General features: G+C 35.5%; 1 protein-coding gene and 1 long non-coding RNA gene across 2 annotated transcripts; both read left to right on the plus strand.

Moving 5' to 3' along the window:
* Positions 1 to 3,973: 3,973 nt before the first annotated feature.
* LOC127789656 (uncharacterized) lies at positions 3,974 to 5,052 on the plus strand. The gene is made up of 4 exons (XM_052318600.1): positions 3,974 to 4,117; positions 4,212 to 4,366; positions 4,456 to 4,497; positions 4,725 to 5,052. Exons 1-4 carry the CDS (start codon positions 4,013 to 4,015, stop codon positions 4,816 to 4,818), a joined length of 396 nt encoding a protein of 131 aa, XP_052174560.1. The 5' UTR covers positions 3,974 to 4,012; the 3' UTR covers positions 4,819 to 5,052.
* A 519-nt stretch (positions 5,053 to 5,571) lies between these two features.
* On the plus strand, positions 5,572 to 6,383 carry LOC127789660 (uncharacterized). Its single transcript, XR_008020628.1, has 3 exons — positions 5,572 to 5,716; positions 5,847 to 5,910; positions 6,295 to 6,383. It is a non-coding gene; the product is annotated as an uncharacterized LOC127789660 (long non-coding RNA).
* The last annotated feature ends 14,652 nt before the right edge of the window (positions 6,384 to 21,035 follow it).

The raw sequence follows: 21,035 nt of genomic DNA on the forward strand, positions 1-21,035 counted from the left end.
TGCTCCAAATTACTTTTATATGATCTATTAAGCACCAAAATTAATTTCATCATACAATTAAATGTCAAAAATATTGTTATAATTTTCTTGATGACATTTGAAATGTTATGTTTCTATTTGATCAAATTTATTGAATGAAAATTAAATCCAATGCCAAAATATCTTGTGATAATTTTTTTAATGGCATTTGAAATATTATGTTTTTTAATTGATTAAAAAGTGTTTCAAATCTAAAATCAAGCGTTTGTTATAGTCGGTTGATAAAGTATTCAAATTTTAGTTTCCATTTGTCGACTAAGTATAGCCATCTGTTGACTAATAGAATATATAAATTGTTTCTGTTGATTAAGTATTGTTTTATTGCTTAACTTTGTCAGTAGAAGGTTTGGCTTTGTTGACTAACAGATTATGTATTTCAAGTTTTGTCGACTAATCTTTCAAGTCTGTCGACTAAGTCTTAAATTGTTATATGAATCTGTCAACTAACAATTTTATTCTATCGACTAACTCTCTTCACAGAAAACCATAACGGCTAGTTTTTGGCACATTAAATCTTGGCCAGCCACCCCAACGGTCAGATTTTTGGAATTTTCCACCATCAACTATAAATAGGTGGTTGAAGAAACATTAAATAGCTTTTAGATCATTCATTGCCCAACTACCAAGCATTCAAATCGTCCTCGCGCTTGAAAGTTTTATTCTCTCTTTTACTTTCATATTGAGGCTTTATACTTAAATGTTGTTATTCATTTCAAGCCTCTTATTTTCTATAGGTGAGAACTTGTAACTAAGAGTTTTCACTCTTAAACTCTCTTATCTCTTTGTATTGTACTTTACCTAGCATGAGCTAGAGGGCCAACGTGTGTAGGAGGTTTGTAATTCTTCTTAGTCTTGGACTAGATGACCTACTTGGTTAAATAGGGGGATTTAATAGAATTATTTTCAAAATCTTTAGTGAGGAACTAAGATAGTAGACTAGGCTTGAAAAGCCGAACCACTATAATTCATTGTCTCCTGTTATAGCTTTTAATTTTCACTTCGTTTAGTATTACATATTGATATTCATTTTCAAGTTATCAATCATCGTTGCAAATCCAGAATTTTTCAAACTTAAGTTAAATTTTTAAAATAACCCAATTCACCCCCTCTTAGGTTTTGGTGCCATTGTTATGCGTTTATATCATCAATCTCTAGCATAAATGGCCTGCTAAAATCAGGTACTCCAAGCACTAGTACTTCACTCAGTGCTTTCTTCAACTTCTCAAAAGCCTCCTCAGCCTTAGGGTTCCATTTAAAACTTTCTTCAGTAACTCAGCATGAGTGACTTCAACTCTTCAAATTTGAGCTGAAACTCGTGTACCGTTCCCCCTTGCTTCAATTTGTTAAACTCCTTCACAATGTCCACAGTCCTCCGTTCACCAAATCTTTCACACAGACCTCTAGCGAAGTCATCCCAACTGTAACCTTCTCTCACCCCTAACCAGCCTTGAAACCAGATATCTCCTACATCGTTCAAGTATGTTGCGGCCAGATTAACCTTTTGGTCATCAGCCACCTAGTGGATGTTGAACAACTTCTCGCACCTCCTGATCCACCGCCTTGGTTTCATCTCATAAAAAATGGGCAACTCTAATTTATGCACTGGGAAATTAGAGTGGCCAGAATTCACTAGAACTCCTGGCCTCCTCTTCACTACGTCTTCCCCCATTCACATTGGATCACCCCCCAATTTAGAAGATCCGACCACTCTTTGACTTGTGCCAATACTTGGAAGTATTGGATCTGAATGTTCACGAGGGGGAAAGTTAGGGGATATCCTTACCTACACCTGGTTCGAGATCAAATGCAGCAATTCATGCTGATGTTCTGAAACCATGTTACTGTGTTCCCGCATCTCCTCGTGAATCTGGTTGCGCATATCTCCTTGTAACCGATCCGCCACGGCCTCCAACTTCTTATCCACCATAATTCCAATCATATCCTACATGGCTTCTACCCGTTGCTGCACCTCCATCACCGTAGCAGTCACCTGTTGCAGCTGCATTTCCATCTACTTCATGCGGATACCATTGGCCATTGTAACTAAGTCTTTGAGAAGCCTCGGCCAGGAAAGCTCTCTAATACCAATTTGTTAGATTCCCGATATGACTAGAGAGTTCTCAATTGCTTGAGAATGGCTAATGTGGGAGAATTGGGAAGTTTTTTTTTTTTTTGGGGGGGGGGGGGGGGGTGGGTGGAGAGAATTGAGAAGTATAGAAAGAGAGAGAAGGAGAATTGAGAGGGAAAGAGAATTTGAGAGGGAAATTGATTTCCAAATTTCACTCAACATATGGGGGTAGGTGTGGATCAGTTGTATTTATACTGATCTATGGCCTAAATGGGCGCCAAAAAGAGTTATCCCACCCCACTTGCCTTACAACTTGCCATGTGACATGCTAGAACATTCCACCAGCTATGCCTATACGTATATGCTTTATTTAATCAAGGCTGACAGCCTATTACATAGGACTTAACATGCAGCTAACTTAACACATTTTTTCTTGGTAAATCTACAGTTTCCAAATGTGTTTTTGTCACTAGTACAAGTTTCTGCATCTACCTCTATATGTACAATTCTCTGGAGTGTTTCACCGCTTCAGTTGAAAAGAACTTACACTAAAATTATTTACTATGTTACAGGCATTCTCTGGAACACAGAATGTTTCTAGTCTACAAAAGGATGAAGCATGGAGAGTTAATGTACCAATCCAGGGCCGTGACCTTGATCATGGTTATCTTTGTGGCACCATGGAAGTTCTTAATGTTCCTATGGAAGACACACCAGTAAGCCACTTTTGTTTCTGTTAGGATAATGGATGACCATTACATCCATTTATTTGTTTTTGCTGTGGATTACACCCATTTATTTTATGGTACGTAAACTTTGGTATATAGTACAGCAACTGGGAGCAAACTTCTGGAATGCCATTAGATCTATAAGGCTGTCAATACTATTGCAAACTGCAATTAGCAATAAAATTCTAGAGCAGTGGGGTTTTATTTTATTTATTTATTTTTTGTTTTCATTTCTCTTTTTTGGTGCTAAGTAGTGGGGGTTTTGTTTTGTTTCAACCCAACATGCGTGCCCTCCATCCGATAAGTATAAGTGCTTGACAGTCACTGTGTTTTTAAGGATACCTATGAGGGTTTTGGTTCTTGGTTTTTAGTTGGAAGTGTTTCTTCATTGAAGCTGTACTCGTCGAGGTCGAGATAGATCAACCTCCCCGAATATATTTTTTGCCTGTGACAAAAAAAGATTTCTCTGGGGTTTATAAAAGAACCATGCCATAGAGCAGCAGAGTCTTTACGGTTTATAATTTAGCAATGCCATGTAATAAAGAGCCATGCTTTATGCATCCATGTGTGTCATGTGCCTTTCCCCCTCATTTTCGTGTTACTGGAGGACCTTGCTTGCCATTTCAATTTGCTCAAGTGATATCATCATGAGTGATACATCATCACTTATTTTGACTTGCCTGCACCTAGTTTTTCAGGTAGGAGAGAATTCTATAAATTTCCAATATGGAAATAGTGTACTTCGGATGCATTCAACTGCTTGTTTGCTTAGTTGCAGCTTCTTTTTTCGAAATGCCCAGTAATTTAACCATCCAAGCAAAGTTTCACTGTTACTTTGCGAACTTCATTGAGCACTCATTGCCTCTGTTGGTTGTGTGATTTTCAGGTTGTGACCTTCTGGGAGGGGGAAATTGTCGACACCAAGAATTATACATTCTTCACTGGGAAATGGGAGGCAACATATGTTCTTTTTCTTTTCGTTGGCCTGGAAATCATTTATTTTCAAACTAAGATGATAAACCAGAGTCGATTATTGATGAAGTTGAACTCCAGCTATATAGTGGGAAAGCCTTTTCCCTCATCTCCGAATTGTTTTCAGGTCAGAAGGTGACGTAAGGCACTGGACCAAGTTTCCATCTTTCTCTCCCCTCCTGGTAAGTAGTCAATAGTTCTTCACATGCAGATTTTGCGCTTCCCTGACCAACTCTGCTCTTTCCAGAGCCAAGTAGAAGTTGATGGGGGCAGATCTCTCGAGCTAAGTAACTATCCATACATATTCATGGTAACCTGGTTCGAATTTCCACTGGCTGGTAAAGAAGCTTTGCTTGGTTAACTAATTGCCTGGAATTACGTTTGTCTTGTCTTTGACCGTGCAGAGATGGAAAGAGCAGTACTTTGTGAAGAATCATGTTAGAGGGTATTATGACGAAAATACCCTGCGCCTCACATGCGTCTCACGCGTCTTTATGCGCCTCATGATGGGTTTTTTTGTCATTGGTACACCTTTATGTAGCTCAAAGAGTACACAAAGGTATACCAATAGCATTTTCTCTTTGTGAATGTTAGAACCGACTGTGGGTTGACTATTGCTGGTTTCTACCATGTTTGCTTCTCCTGTAGCGATGGCTCCATCAATGGCTTCTACTGTGATCCTAATAGCAGGTCAGCCTCCTGACCCAATGATTAGTCAACCAGTCTCATTGTTGAAAACACAAAATTGTTGCTGTGGTAGCTTCTTGTTTCTGCCCTGTACTGAATTGCATGTTTGCTCGCAGTTTTCACATTCCTCGCTCTCTAAATCTTATACCTTAAATCCTAAACTCTATGCATTACATTTTTATGTTTTCCTCTTCTAACAATTGATGAAGACTACCCAACCCTCTCTGCAGCCCATTTCAGAAACTTGAGCTGAAAACGACGAATGAAGGAAGATCAGGGTTCAGCTTTTCTTCCTGGGGTGCATTTGCGCCAAGTAGACTGTGAAAACACTCATCAAGTGCTGATGATTACCCGTCTGCTTATGTTGTTGTGGTATTTGCCGTCTGTAGGTTGTGAACTTTTCTGATTGTAGCTGGCTTATAAAGCTCGCTTATGGAGACTAGTCTTCATCCATTGTTACTGCAGTATATGTGTGTGTGCGTGTGGGTAAATTTCATACATGTACTACCTGGTGGTTTGATGCGATGATTATGGGTCCACCAACCATCGTCGATCACATGTTAGAATATCGATGATTATGTACTACATGGTAAATTTCATACATGTAGTCTGTGTGTGTGGTTTGATGCGATTATTATGGGTAAAGAATAGTCTTCTTCTCTCTAGATCCACCACAAGCCATCGTCGGCTTATGGGTCCACCAATCAGTAGCAATTCATTTCGCCGATCACATGTTTTGTTTTTTGTTTTTTTTGGTTTTATAAATTTAATTAAATGTAAATTAACTATAGATTATTTTAATTTTATAAAGAGTATCCCTAATCAAATTACATCATTTTAACTTATACTAGACAATATTAACATTTAAAATTTGAAAAAAGGGGTGTGCGCTAAAAAAATAGACTTTAAAAGTTAATTTTAAAATACAAGAAATGTTCTGAAAAATAGCATCAATTGCAAAGGTACCTTATATGTATGTACAACATACTCTTCTTCCTCTGCATAAATCTACACACACACACACACATATATATATATATAAGAATCAAAGCAAATAATTTCATGCACGAATCAACAAACAAATTAACCTTTCCTTCTCTCTCTCTCTCTCTCTCTCTCTCTCTCTCTGTGGTAGAGTAAAAGCCGGCTGAATCTTTCATGCGAAACTGTTTTCAATGTTGCAAATTACTTTGTTCGCTTCCTCTCTGTCGATCATTGCAGAGTAAGTACTAGCTTTTTCTTGTATGAATCTTCTCTCTCTCTCTCTCTCTCTCTTCATGGATTAATCATATTCAGTAATTGTAGTAGTATTCTCATGTTAGACATATTTTCTGTCTTAAATAAACACGCAGAGATGGAAAAATTGGATGGTTGAGTTAGTGGCTGTTGCATGCTTATCTGTAGCCTCCAAGTTTGGTGAGACAACCCATCCTTCTTTGCATGAAATTCAGCTAATTGTAACCATAATTAAGGACCTTTTTCTATATTTTGTGCGTTTGTGTGTGTTGTAGTCTTGGGTGCATAACGTGAAATCTCTCACCTTAAAGGCTCCCACACACTGTCCCACGTACGTGGGAGGAATTAATCATGATACGTAGTGGCTCACCAGATAGGAGACACAGTGCATGGTGTCCACAAAGAATCACTCCTACAGGAGGGTGAAACTCTCACATTACGACTGCTATGATTCGAATCTGCGTCTTTGTATCCAATCTGCTACCTACATCCTTGTGTGTGTTGTAGTCTAACCTGGCTCTATTACAGTTTATTATTATGTATATGCATACGGTGAGATTGCAGATGGAAGATCTGGACCATTCCTTTCAGTCTAGCTTGATCCAGTGGATAGAATTGACACTTCTCAAGGCGTTAGGGTGGCGATTTGGCTCTATAGCACCTTATTCTTACGTAGAATTACTGTTTTTTTTTCACCCTGCCTCTAGAGCTACACTGAGGAAGTAAATCGAGAAATGTGCCTAAATGATTAGGGCGATAGACCTTAACACCACTAATATCACTCTTAAAGTCCTCCCCAGAAGGAAGCATTCTGCTTTCCCCATGAATCGAACTCATACTAAAAATCACCAAACAAGTTTTCAGTCTATCCCTTTATCACTTGACTATGCCCCTGGGGCTACGTAGAATTACTGTTGATGTGGAATAGAGATGCCCTCAGTTATTTCCTGTTTAAAGAGTTAACAGCCAGACTCACTGAGTTGCTTCTGTTCACTCTTTCTGGTAAAATTAATATGAATATATTATCTATCAATTAAGTAAAATGCCAACCATTTTCCAAATCCTTTTCATTTTTGATTCATGTATATATATATATATATATATGATCTTTGTTAATATTTGTGATTCAAAATATATCGATATGTTATATATTTAATAAATCAATTCATGTAATTGTCATATAGCATATATTGTTATATTTTGATGTTAAATAAATTGATGTTTTTTACATTTGGGTTGCATCACATTTGCATATGAGTTTATTTTATTATGTATGCGGGTTGCATTTACATGTTCTTTAATATGTTCTAATTTGGGTTTTGCATATAAAATAGGCCATGGGTCGTTGGTGTTTTATAGCGAATCGAGCCTAAGCCCAAGCCCAAGTCTACCATTTATCATGAGTTGGCCCGTGTATATAACCTTCATATGGGCAGCTGAACAGTTTTTTAATTCTAATGTGCAAGTAGCAAACAAAACGCAAGGGAGAATGCAATCGTGCAAGAGAGAAATCATAATTTTGTATCTTCTCTTTCATCTTAAAATCAAAGTGTTGTGATAGTGAGAGAGAATGGCGAGGGTGAGTGCTATGAATGACTTGTTTCCTTAAAGTTCTTATACTCGTTTTTCACTGATTGTAAATACTATAAGTGGTTTCTTTATTTCTTATTGATTGCTTGTGATATCTGTAAACCTATTATATATATTAGTGGATTGACTAGGGGTTGAAAGTCTCTGTTATGAATAGGATTCAATTTGGATCCGAACACGTATATCTCTTGTGAGTCTTGTTTTTGGGTGCGTTGTGTTATGATTTTTCATTTTTGTTTTAATTTTCGATTTCGAATCATTTCTTTGTACTTCTCTTGGCCTTAATCTTGTGGCTGTGTGATTGATTTCCAGGTAACATCAACAATCTTGATGTACTTAATAGAGTAGATATACCCATTTCAGTCAACTTTAATTGATCTTGTGTATTTTTCATAGTTTTCTAGGTTTATATGATCATCAAATTTGAGGGTTCTTGTATATGAATCCATTAAAAATCAATTTAATTTTGCAGATTCCAAGTTCCTTGAGTTTTGGCCATGCGTCACCGCCATTTCTGCGCTAAGATGTACCATCGAGGACGCGGCTCCATTAACAAATAATCCTCACCTCGCCCATGTCACCAATCTCATTCCAGAAGATCAAAAGGTGAAAATAATTATTAGATATTTCATTCATTTGCTAGCTGTGATGTTAAATGAACACTGCATGTCTTGCTTAGATGTTGAGGAAGGTTGGTTTTTTGGGATTATCGTCATTGTACAACTCTTGGTATTCGTGCCTTCGATTACATTAGGAGAGATAAATCATCATTTAACCTTTACATAGGATAAGAATCGAACTTGCAACCTATTAAATTGACACTGACATATTACTCATCCGATCACTCAACCTATTCTTTGATTTCTTTTTTTTTTGAGTAGCGTCCCATCACGAACGCTCTCACTTACTGACTCCAAAATATGATGAAAGAGTTAAATCAAGGAATCTGATAGTCTTTTTTTTTTTTTTTTCTGTTGAGGAAGCTTGGTTTCTGGGTTTTCCTCTGCCATTATAAGATCAATGGCTCCAAGAGGAAGATGATCTTCCTTTATTAACAGGCAAGTTTTTGCAAAATGAACCCTTTTTGGTCCATTCTGTCCCTTTCATGGCTACAAAGACTAAGGCCGGCAGCACAATTGGAGCGACCGACTTAATCTAAAATAATAGACAATTTTTATTACAAAAACATTTATATAATTTGTACATTATCATTAATTAACTTACTATGACACTATTATTATTATTTACCAAAAAAGATAATACTATTTCACAATTTTATACATACAAAATTAATCCATAGAACAAAATATTTTTTATTTTAGCTGTCTTATTTGAAAAAATAGTCTTTTGAGTATATTAAATGAGTAGAACACCCAACTCCTCATTTCATCTTTTTCTTCTTTATCAAAATTCTTCAGCCACTTTATTCGTATGATGCACGAAAATGTTTATGGGATACTGTTTTTACATTTTTAAAATATTTTTTGTATTAAAACGTCAAAAAAATACTAAATTTTTTTTTCAGTCGTTTCTGTAATTTTAAAAACCTTTTGAGATTATTTTATAATATTAAAAAATATTAAAAATGTATTTTTAATTGGAGAAGTTAGAAATAAAAAAAATTATTTTATATTATATAATATAAAAATATAGAGGATTTCTTTTATATTATATATTATAATAAATAATTTTCTATATTAAAAACGACATTTTAAAAAAAATATCATTTTCCATTTCTATGCCATCTTCTTGGCACCAAGTATAAGTTTGAAACCATAAACGATGATATGTTTTTTCTTCTCAATTAAAGATATATCATCCTTACAATAATTATCATTTTTACAGAAAATTTAGAAACTCTTCAATAATAATATTTTTTTAATTATTTAACAAAGTTAGAATAATTCTAAAGCTATTCTTATAAAATATCATTTTTCAATTTAAAAATGAAAAATACCTAATTTTTTGTAATATGTATAATTTTGAAAAAAAATCAAAATAAAAAATTACTAAATTATCCCTTAAATCCCTTATTCTTACAAAGAGAAAAATATTTTTTTTAATATTAATAAATACAATATTATATCCAGACTACTTAAGTTGTATGAAAACGAAAATAAGAAATAAATATAATATAAAACAAAAAAAAAGAAAATAACATTATAAAAAAAAGTAAGAAATAGAAATATGAGAAAATATGTAAATACAAACAAGTAAAGGACCTTTCATAAATCTAATGTTTAATATAAAAAATAATTATTTAATCAAAAAATAAACATAAATTTCATAATGAATTCAAACAAATATAAATAAAAGTTCTATTCTCCATGAACCATGATTTATTAATTAAAAATAAATAATAAATTTAAAAAAAAGTCTGTGTCTAATCAAAATTTTACCTCTAACTCTTCGTGGACAAAATCCATAAAGACAGTTTATAATATTTTTTTAATATTAAAAAATAAATTTAAAATATTTTTAAAATTATAAAAATGAATCAAAAATATGTTTTTAGTATTTTAAGATGTTTCGATACCTAAACACTTTAAAAACGTCAAAATGACGCTACCAAGATATTTTTGTGTATCATAATAGACTGCAAACATTTTCAACATATTATTGTGGAAGCAAAACACAAAAAGGAACACCTCACATGGTAAGAAAGACTTTTAAGAGATGTTTTTACATCGAAGTCTTCGGACCCACCCCACCCAAGAGATCTATTTTAAGAAAGTAGATTTTTTGACAATTCATATAGCATTCAGTACTAATAATTAGAAAATACTAATTATTACTTAATTAACTAAACACTTTTTACGTCCTTCTAACATGGGGAAGTTTCTGGGCACTTTTCGGACTGGCCAAAAAAACGTGCCCACAAGAAACAAAACAAGAGGAATGAAGGAAAGGAAAGGAACCAACCAACCCAGGTTTCAATATTATCCTAAAAAGTTCAAAGTCCGAGTCACCCCTCCCCCCTCAATCTCCCCCAATCTTCATCCCCTCCGCGTTCACAGTCATCCCCACCAAATATATGGATACATCGTCCCCTATTTTCCCCATGTTCAAACTTTCTTCGTTCACATTTCAACTCCAAGCTCGCTTTTCTCATTAAATATGTTGTCCTTTTGATGGAAGTCTCTTCCTTTCCGTTTCTCACCCAGGAGGTTTACACCAGTTTCTACAGCTTGTTCCTGGATTGGGACGACGGTAGCCCCAAGATGCCGCCGAACCCACATTGTTGTTGCTCAACCAAGTCGACAATTTCATGAATTACAATCCCGGGCCCCAAGCCATGTACGAGAATTTCAATTTTTTGGGCCCCTTTTCGACTCCTACGGCATGGGCCGTAGTGGCCCACGCCTTAAGCTGCAAGACTTCGGCTTTTCTTTTCAAACTAGTAAGTCTACGTTTAGTCATTAATAAAATAAAAAATAATTTTATCTTGTATGCAAAAAAGAAGACTAGACCACGTCATTTTAGATATTAATTGTAGCATCATAAATAGATATAAAATATTTAATATAATGATAATAATACCTTATCATGTTGTTGACGTGATATTTTAATTTAATTATAATAATATATTATGTATTTATGATTATTACCAATTATTAAAATATCAAGAATATTAAACATTTATCTTTTTAGTGATTCATGTTCTGATCAGATTATAGATTATAGCATTACTCTATACGCATCCATTCACATAAGCTGCTATATCATTGTTGTTCATCTCTACTAAAGATGAATATCATTATTCATAGATTTATATAAATATATATTTTTTGTATACATTTATAGATGAGTGTTAAGTCTATAAATTAATATTCAATACACTGAAATTATTGTAACAATATCATCATAGTAATATTTTATTTTTTCTACTCGTGTTTTTTATTTTTTCAATTTAGATTTTTTGCATAAATTTTTTATATTCATTCACGTCTTTGATGGTTTGATCATAATTTATTTTTTCATACTAAATTTGTAGCTAGAATCCCAATTGTTTAAATGCATCTATATCCAAGATAACAACCTCCAGGGATGGCAACAATCCAAATTGTTCAAAACCATTCTTGAAATGTCAAAGGATCTTTGGCTTTTGTCCAATAAGATTTGTTTCATTTTTAAAATTCTCTAATAATTCCTTAAAATATATTGTGTTCAAGAAAATGGACTCAAAGATTGACTAAGTCCAAAAAAGAGGTCCAAAATCCTTCCAAAGAAGAAATTCACACAAACAAGCTACAGGTGTTGGAAGCCACCTGATGATCAAGAGTGAGAGACACTAGTCCGAGTAACCAAGAGACCTAAATAAGTGGCTTGCCAGAGACTGAAGCAAAAAACTTGGATGAGGGATCGGTGTGTCCGATAGGTTGGTGAGGTCACTTGAGGATTAGTATGGCTGAGAGACTAAGAAAAATTGAGCCAAATTTACCTTCAATGTGCTTGCCTACAAATTTGAAAAAAGAGTCTGTAATGCCCTCCAAAAATTCTCTCCTTCCCTCTATTAGTCTTCTCCTTTGTCAAAGGTACACTCACATCTCTATTTAAACTATAACTCTACTTGTTTTTTATACTTCGGGCACGAGACTGACTTAAGTATATGATGGTTCATTTAGGACACTCACTCGTTCCCTTAACTAGTTTTTTTCTCTGTAGATGTTCTAGATACTACACTTAAGACATTCCTCCACTATCTAATCACTCGCAAATTTATTGAGACACTCTGCCGCACAAATTTTTTTTATTATTGTATTTGATCAACAATAAAATCCTTCTATCCCTCCTCAACAATTCCCCCATGTTGGAACTAGGTGCTTGAGTTGGTTAGTATATTGGTTGTACTAATTATTCAATAATTGCTTAACATGACATTTGGACAAATAGATTGTATGAAATTTTCTAAACATTTAATTAAAACCGAAAGAAATAATTAGATTTCACACATAGCTAAAACCTAAACTATAGATAAACAACTAAACTAATAAACCAAATTTCATGCATAACTAATTACTTTAAACTACAAATATGAAGATTTTTGCGTATGAAGATTGCAATGAGGGGATGCAGGCATGATGATTGGCCAGTAATGGCTTTCCTTGTCGTGTCGTTCATCGGCGATGATAGACACAGAAAGTGGGAGGCGATTAATGGTGGCAGGTTATAGAAAATCCTTAGATGAATGATGAATGAAATTGGTTTTAACCCATTTAAATGAGTCAGGTCAAGTCGAATCTAGGTTAGGTTAACCTGATCCATGAGTGACTAATGAGAGGATCTGGGTTGGTCAACTCAACCCATTAGTGAATAAATCCTTGCGGATCTAGTTAGGGCTGACCCAACCCAAATTGCAACCCATAATTGAATTCATTTAAAAAATGAATTATGAAAAATAAAATATATATTATTTATATATAATATTATGAAAAATCTTTTGTAATTTGAAATTTATAATAAAATTAATTTGTTAGTCATCAAAGTAGCCAAATTTTTAAAGTGAATAAATTTTAAATTATAAATTATTTTTAATTACCCACAAACCTTATGTTTGATGATGATATTAATTTTTGGTATTGTCGTCAAAATACGACAATTGATATTTATAGTGCAGAAATTATGTGTGATGGCGCACACCGAGAGGAATGAATGGGCTCCAGGAACATTGATTCCAGGAGTAGGAAAATGGCTCCAAGAGGAATGAGCTGGCTTCAGGAAGAAAGCACGCCCCAGGAAGAAAGATCTGTCAAGGGCAAACATGTTGTCCAGGAGGAATGATCTGACCCAGGAAGAAATAACTGTTTCGGGAATGGTGGTTCAACTTGAGAAGAATTAACAGATTGGAAAGAGGAATGGTGGTTCAACTTGAGAAGAATGAACAGATTGGAAAGAGCACCCTGTCACGCCCCAGGAAGAAAGATCTGTCAAGGGAGAACGTGTTGTCCAGGAGGAATGATCTGACCCAGGAAGAAATAACTGTTCCGAGAATGGTAGTTCAACTTAAGAAGAATGAACATATTGGGAAGAGCACCCTGTCCAAAAGGAATGGACTAGCTCGGGAGGACTTCACTATCTAGCTAGCTGGCTTCCTTGATAGATCTTTCTTCCTGGGGCATGCACCCTGCAGTCAATATACACTAGCTCGGAAGGACTGCACCCTACAGTCAATAGACACTCGGACAAAAAATTCTTAAGACAAATGAGAATGCAGTTGTAAAGCTCTTGTCACTTCAAGTAGATGTCTATGTTTACGCTCAACAACACCATTTTATTAAGGAGTGTACATACATGTTCTTTGTTGTAAAATTTCTTTAGATTGCAAGAAGGTGGAAATAGATTGGTTAACAAATTCAGAGCCATTATCTATCCGAACTATTTTAACAGAGGTTTGGAATTGGTTTTCAACTAATCGAAGAAAGCCTTGAAGGAGAGAAAGACTCTGACTTTTGTGTTGAGCCATGTAGATCCAAGTGGCTTTTGAATAATCATCAACAATGGTAAGAAAATATTTTGCACTTGTAACACCCCGCTCTCCCAAGGGCGTTAGGTAACGTAAAATTTCGGGGATATATATATTTCCTTCCATCGAATACTCAACACAAAATCGTTCCTCGAAGATCCTGTTACACCTTCTCAGTATATCAACTATGAACCATTAATAAACTAAGACAAGTATATCACCTCAAATGTGGAAGCTAGTTCAAAACCTCAATAAACATAATCGAAACCATTTTATTTATAACATAAAGTCAAACCAACGCTTACATGACGTCCTCAAAATAAACAACATAATTGAAAAGCAACATATTATAAACTATCCACTAATCGTCGTCACTCCTCGGCAATTCTTTTTCCTTTCACACTGTTACCTTAATCTGGAACGTTTGAATATTCCAAGAATAAAGTCTATATTAGATGATGAATCATCTAAGTGAGAGTTCAAAATCACGTTTTCATGAATGAATGCAAGACATGAAATAAACCAACACAACCCGGTAAGCCCTAGCCTAAGAGAATCTCATAACGCTTAACCCTACCACGGGAAAAGAGCAATCTTTCTAAAAGCCAACCCACTATACCGACATCGACACAACGTGGTTCTAACTTAAGAGGGGCAAGGTCAACACATCTCCCCAACATCTCGAGAACAATCATTACCAACTCTTGGCCCAGAAGAGTCACATCAAGCAGAAACCTGGCTCACCACATTTATGTTGGGAATTACGTTCCCATTCTAAGCATCTAGGAACCACTACACAATCCCAACTCAAAATCTCATATGGACCACCTAGTCATCCTAGTGCAACTTCCTTGACCAAACGGCCCGGCACAAAAACAAAGGCGACTATCTCGGCATGCACTCCAGCATAAGATATCTCTATTATTCCGTCACACCCTTGGAGAATTATGGCTGCACTATCCAGACAACATTTTAGGCTGACATTCCATATGAACAATCACAAAACGCATAACAATGCCACATTTCACGACTCAATGCATTATATAAACAACATTTTATAAAATACAATGTCCAAGTATAAAACATTTAGGGACGAACCTCCCTCATAAAATCAACCTCCACCGGTTATCGTTTGCATGTAACAAAACCATTTTGCATAAAATCACAACACGTTTAAATAGAATGGGTACCAAGTTTTTTGGGTAGAAGCACCCTTAGTAAATCAAATTTTTCGATAAAACACTCATCTTGAAAGTATTCGGATTCTCTCGATCCTTGTGCACGACCTCGATTTGCGCGTCAAATTACAAACGCTAGTACTTGTACTCAACCTCGAGCAATGACACTCCTTAAACATCATATTTAATTAAAGAGTATCAAAATCTATTTTTCTTTAATTTTTCCATAATTTCCTTTATTTTTCTCCCAATTTTCACCTCGATAATTCAAAAATAATTATCTTCTCAAACTTTTTCCCAAATGTTTCAATATAATAATTTCTAAAATAATTTAAGAAAAATATAGAAGCAAAATACCAGATTTGCCCTTGTCGCACGCACCAACACACGCCTAGCACGTGTCTACGCATGAAATGTGGCGTGTGCAGCTCACGCGCCACCTTTTTCTCCAATTTCTAGTTGCTGGCGACGGCTCCAATGGTCGATCTTAGGGTACCCCTTTGAAGCCCTCAACCAGTCGATCCCAACACCACCAATCTCTGGTCGAAAGGACACTGGAAATGCCCCCAAATCGTGAGTTGTAGGTCTGCGGAGGCGGACCACCTCGCATTTTTTGGCCAAGCTCGAACCAGCTTCAAACGCACTTCAAACTCCACCAAATGCTCCAGATCTCTTCCTCTTGATGCAAGGATCAAAAGCCCTCTATCTACTCTTTTCGATTCACACCAAAACGCGATCAATTTGATGCCAAAAATGTCGAAACCCTTAGCCCATTTTATAGCCAAAATCCAGCCACCTCTCGACTAATCACCGACCAGCACTTAGCCCCCAAGCAACCCCACACTGTATACAACCTTCCCAGGTCTCCATCGGCCGTCCCATCGCAGTAAATGGCGGCCACATAGGGTGGAAAGCGGTGGCCAACTTCTTGCTTGCTATGTTCACACCAGATTTTCCTTTTATTACACTTTGGCCCCCTAGTTTCTTCCAATGCCATTTTGGCCTTTTCCAAAGCACCCCTGAACTATCCAACTATACCACTAAGATCCACAAGTTTTGTACTCTTCATTTCATCATTGAAATTTTTGAAAAACTATCTTTTTGACCTCTCTCGGGCAATTTTAAAAAATTACACTTAGGCCCTGCTGATCGTTTTGATCCTAATTCCCTTCGATTCAACCAAAATTCGCGCAAGGGTTGTTTTATATGTAAAATATTGGTCCTTATAAAATTCCATTGACTTTCCGGATGTTCCCTGCATTGATTCTGTTTTCTCAGCCTGGTCGACAGTTGTACCGAAAACTGTTCCCGATCCAATTTCTTTTATCACCTAAAATCATACCTCGAATCACTCGTTAGTACTATTCTATTTTCCTTTAATATCTAAGGTCCGAGGTACTCCCTTCAATCAATTTGATTTCTTAAAACTGCGATAGTATACCCTATAACCTCATTATTTCGATAATTCCATTTATACCCTTTGTAAAATACCATTTATACTCTTAAGGATTTCTTGGGTATTACAGCACCAGTCAAAGAAGGAGTTGAATATGGGCCCCAAAAGTCAACATGTAAAAGTTACAAAGGGTTGGTGGTTGTAGGATCTTGAAGGGCAAAGGGCAATCTGGTTTGTTTGGCCAAGGGATAAGTTTCACAAGAAAAAGTATCATCAAACAAATGTAGTAGGTATGTGTTTCAAGTTTCTAATAAGCATATGTCCTAATCTATTATGCCATAAATCAGAAGTAGAAGCAGCAACAAGAGAAGTATCATGACATGGCAGAACAATAGGCATATTACATGAAATGCTGGTAAAAGTTTTATTCTGGTAAGGAAAAATGTCAGATACAAAATAAAGGTTGAGAAACTTTAGCGAGGAAAGAAATTTGGTGATAGAAATGTCCACATGAAAGCTTAATTTGTTCAGTTTGTACAATTTTCCTTCAACCTTGCCTATAACAACACTCTATGCGTCTTCAGGTCCTAAAGAAGACAACCCATGGGAAGAAAAATTACTAACAGTTAATGATCTAATAACAACTTGTTAACAGACAGGAGGTTAAAGTGAAATGAAGGAATGGACAAGACATTATTGAGCTCAATTAAAGGACTTAAGCAAATGGACCCTGCTTGTGAAACAAAAGTAATAGTATGGTTTGGCAAATGAATGTGTTGATACTAGAAAATTAGAAAAGGACTTAATGATGTGGATGAGATGGCCTTAACATTTTATGACAAATTCCTTCATTTAAGCCTCGGAATTAGCGATTTTTCTACTTTTGGAAATAATGGATTCCCTAATAACTTTCATTAGGGAGTGAATTTTTATATGCCATTTTGAGAGATTTTCCTTATTTCTTGCTGATTTTTAATTCTGTAATAAAATCTCAATTTTGCTTTTTTTGGTAAGATTCGAGATTTAGGGTTTTTTGAATGTTTTCCAAATTATAGCCTATAAATTCTTTGTCATAGGAGGTTTTGGATCAATTGATTGATTTTGAATAAAATTTCTATTGAGATTTTTCCCTTAACTCTCTTCAATTTATTCGGTATTCTTTAAGAATCAACGAGTTATTGGTTGAGTCCTATAATCCGGCATTCGTGAACGAATCAACGGATTATTAGGAGGCTTCTGTTATGTCACTTAAGCAAATGGACCTTGCTTGTAGGATGTGTTAATACTAGAAAATTTACATTTGGCTAAATGTTCCTATTAATTGGAGGATCAGTTTCATGGAAAAGTACGAAATAGTCTATTATCATTGCATCTACTATGGAAAACTGAAATCGTAGCATTCTTTGAGGCCACTAATCATGGTTTATGGTTGCAAAATTTTATTTCAGGGCTTCAAATTATTGATAGTATTGCCAAGCCGTTGAAAATTTATTATGATAACTTTGTAATAGTATTCTTTTCTAAAAACAACAAGTATTCCAATTGTGCTAAACATATGAAAATTAAAGACTTGGTCGTTAAAAAAGAAGTTTAGTGTCGACGTTTGAAATAAGTCGACCGTGATTCGTTGGTCCGCACTAACGAAATGAACAAGGGAATAGAGAAAATGAGAAAACACGCTAATAAGCGTTGTATGGCTCGGTCTGCGTTCCTCTGACCAGTTGGCCCCCTACAAGTACTTCGGCGTTCAAGTAAGTAAGGGAGTAGGAAAAATGCAGCGTATTAGTAGGTTAGCAAAGAAAGCATACCTTGGCTCTAGAAAGAATTTATTGATATAAGAGGAGGAGATGTCCTCCTATGCACATGCATTGTACATCTGCATGTGATAAGACTGAATATCCGGCACCGGCGGAGGTACCCAAATGGCGGCATAGTACTGACGAGACCTTCATTAATGAGGATGGGATCTCCCATAAATGAGGATAGGATCCACCATATATGAGGATAGGATTTAAGGTGGGTGTATGAATATCCAGAGGCGACTGCAATGATGCTGCTTGCAGGATGGTATAAGGCCAAGATAGGACTGGCATGGGCCAAGAAGTGGGCTAAGAGGATGGAGCCAGATTGGGCTTGAATGACCTATTCAGAATAACACCCATCTCATCGCTACTCTTTGGTTATTTCGCAGTCTCCTTGTCATGCAAGCTAAACAGTTCGGTCAACGAGCTGGGAGCCTCGCTTGGAGAATACTTGGCTAGATTAGTGAACTGGAAATGTCACTCGGAGCTCGCTAGAAGTATCGTTGGGAGCTCGTTTAAAGCTTGCTTGGTCCCGCGGTTGAGCTTTAATTTTAGCGATGTGTGAGCTTGTTTCGACGAACTCAGCTCGGGGCCTATTGGGCTTTAAGCGATTGGGCTGTCTTGTTGGGCTTTAGGCAATTGGGTCGGTCTGTTGGGTCGAGTCCAGCCTATAAGGTGTAGTTTGGGAAATACTTGTAACATTTAGAAACAAAAAGTATTAATCGAGTATATTAACACCAATCTTATGATCGCAGATCTTATGACAAAAATGACTGTCGCCCAAAATATTTAATGAACATGTTGAAATGATGGGTATTTTTGGGTTTTATTAGAGATAATGTAATTTTACTCTATTAAAGTTTATACAGTTTACACTTTGAGCTCATTTATGTGTTTATGATATTTTCTATTTTCTATTTGTATGCATAATTATCTTAGAATGATGTTGATAGAAATAGTTTTATAAGAAAGACATTAAAATTGGACTTTTATAATTATCTTAATTTAAGATAATGTTAAGTTAAAAGTTAGTATTGTGGTAGATGAAAGCGAATGTGTTGAAAAAAATTGAACATTAGTGTTATTGGACCATTATGATTATCTTCATTTAGTTTAAAAGATATGCATAACTTCTTATGAGTCTTGGAAGACTACTTCTACTATTATAAATAAGGATTTAGTCATCTTTCTACAAAATACCAAAAAAATAAAATTACAGTTATATTTTATATCCATCATTAAGCTTGGGATTAAGGGAAAAAATCAAATTCATGCTATTTTTGTCATCAACTGACAATCTCCTTTACAAGCTTAATTTCTAATGGATCAGGATACTTTTATCGCACTACATGAATTACATGAAGTTCTATAATTTATGGACATGATGATTTATTATTTATTATTATTTGTACAAGTAATATTATAGTTTACAGATAAAGCACAATCACATTTTATTCACGTTAAAATACAAGAATTAAATTAATTTTAAAATATAAGTCCGGCAAAATAATCAAAACAATAAAAATTTTGAATTATCACACGAAAAAAAAATCAAAGTACATATGTTAAATTGATTTGAAAATGTAATTTCATGAATATAATCGAAATAACAAAAAATTCAAATAATCACACGAAAAAAACATAAGAGCAAAGAATAAATAATATAGGTTTGGCCATTAATGGTTGGTTTCTTCTTCAAATTCTTGTTTCTCTTATCAAATTAAGGCTAAGCTGGGTAATTAATAAAACAAGACATAGTTTTAATTATAGTTTAAATCCACCCAGTTTTTCATTTCAGCTGGGGATTTAAGAAGCTTCCAAATAAATTGGCAAAAAGCTTAGAGCCATAGGTACATACATCATTAAATAGTAATTGTTAAATGTGATGAGTTTCGCTATTTGTACAGAAGGCGCTTTACAGAATGATTTACATGAATGATAAAATCAAGATAAATCATGATATATTGAATATAAGTTGGAGCAATTTATCGCGAGAAATTAAAACATGAAAAATGCAGTAGATAGAAGCGGGAGAAGCTCAAGCAATTTGTCAATATATTCTTTGCTGCTCTACACTCTAGCTAATTTCTTCCAACCACCGGTGAAATAGAAGACGGGAGAAGGTCGGCCAAGGCATCATTGGGGAGCTTTGAAATTGATAATTGAAGTAATCATGAAAAAATGTCGAAGAGGGAGGGAGGGAAAGAGGGTTCGAGAGTGGTTTTGATTGCTTCTGTGGATTGGTGGTTTTATTGGTTTGCATAAAAATCCTCCCTTTTTGATGGATTCAGAGGGAGAAGAAGTATTGAGAAAGGAGAAAGATGAGGCACCCAAGTCAAGTGAGGGAGAAGAAGCATTGAAAGGAGAAAGATGAGGCACCCAAGTCAAGTGAGGGAGAAGAAGCATTGAAAGGAGAAAGATGAGGCACCCAAGTCAAGTGAGAGAGAAATGGCTGTTGGTTCACTCAGTTTATATACATATTTATACAATTTGGGTTGCTTTCATACAACACAACAATCTTTTCTCCGTGGGTTATTTCTAATTGAGCTCTCCCTCCCTCTTTCTCATCTTTGTGTTTCGAACTTGACAAAGCATAAGTAGAGAGAGAACTAAAAATGGTGGTTTGATCTAAGTAGATCAGTAAAGAGAGAGAGCCAAACGGTGGCCGTGAGAAGGATGGCTGGCGGCTGGGGCAACGGTGTTCCGAGAGGGAGAGGCAGGTGGTTGGAGAGTTGGGGCCGATGGTCTCTACGAGAGGGAGAGCGAGAGAGAGAGAGAGATGGAGGGAGATAGATGGTTTTGGGTCTTTAGGGTTTTCAATGGATCTTTTATCACAGGAGCAAAATAGTCATTTAACTGCCTTTTGTAAGCTATTC

This window comes from Diospyros lotus, chromosome 14, assembly GCF_014633365.1.
Source record: "Diospyros lotus cultivar Yz01 chromosome 14, ASM1463336v1, whole genome shotgun sequence".
NCBI lineage: Eukaryota > Viridiplantae > Streptophyta > Magnoliopsida > Ericales > Ebenaceae > Diospyros > Diospyros lotus.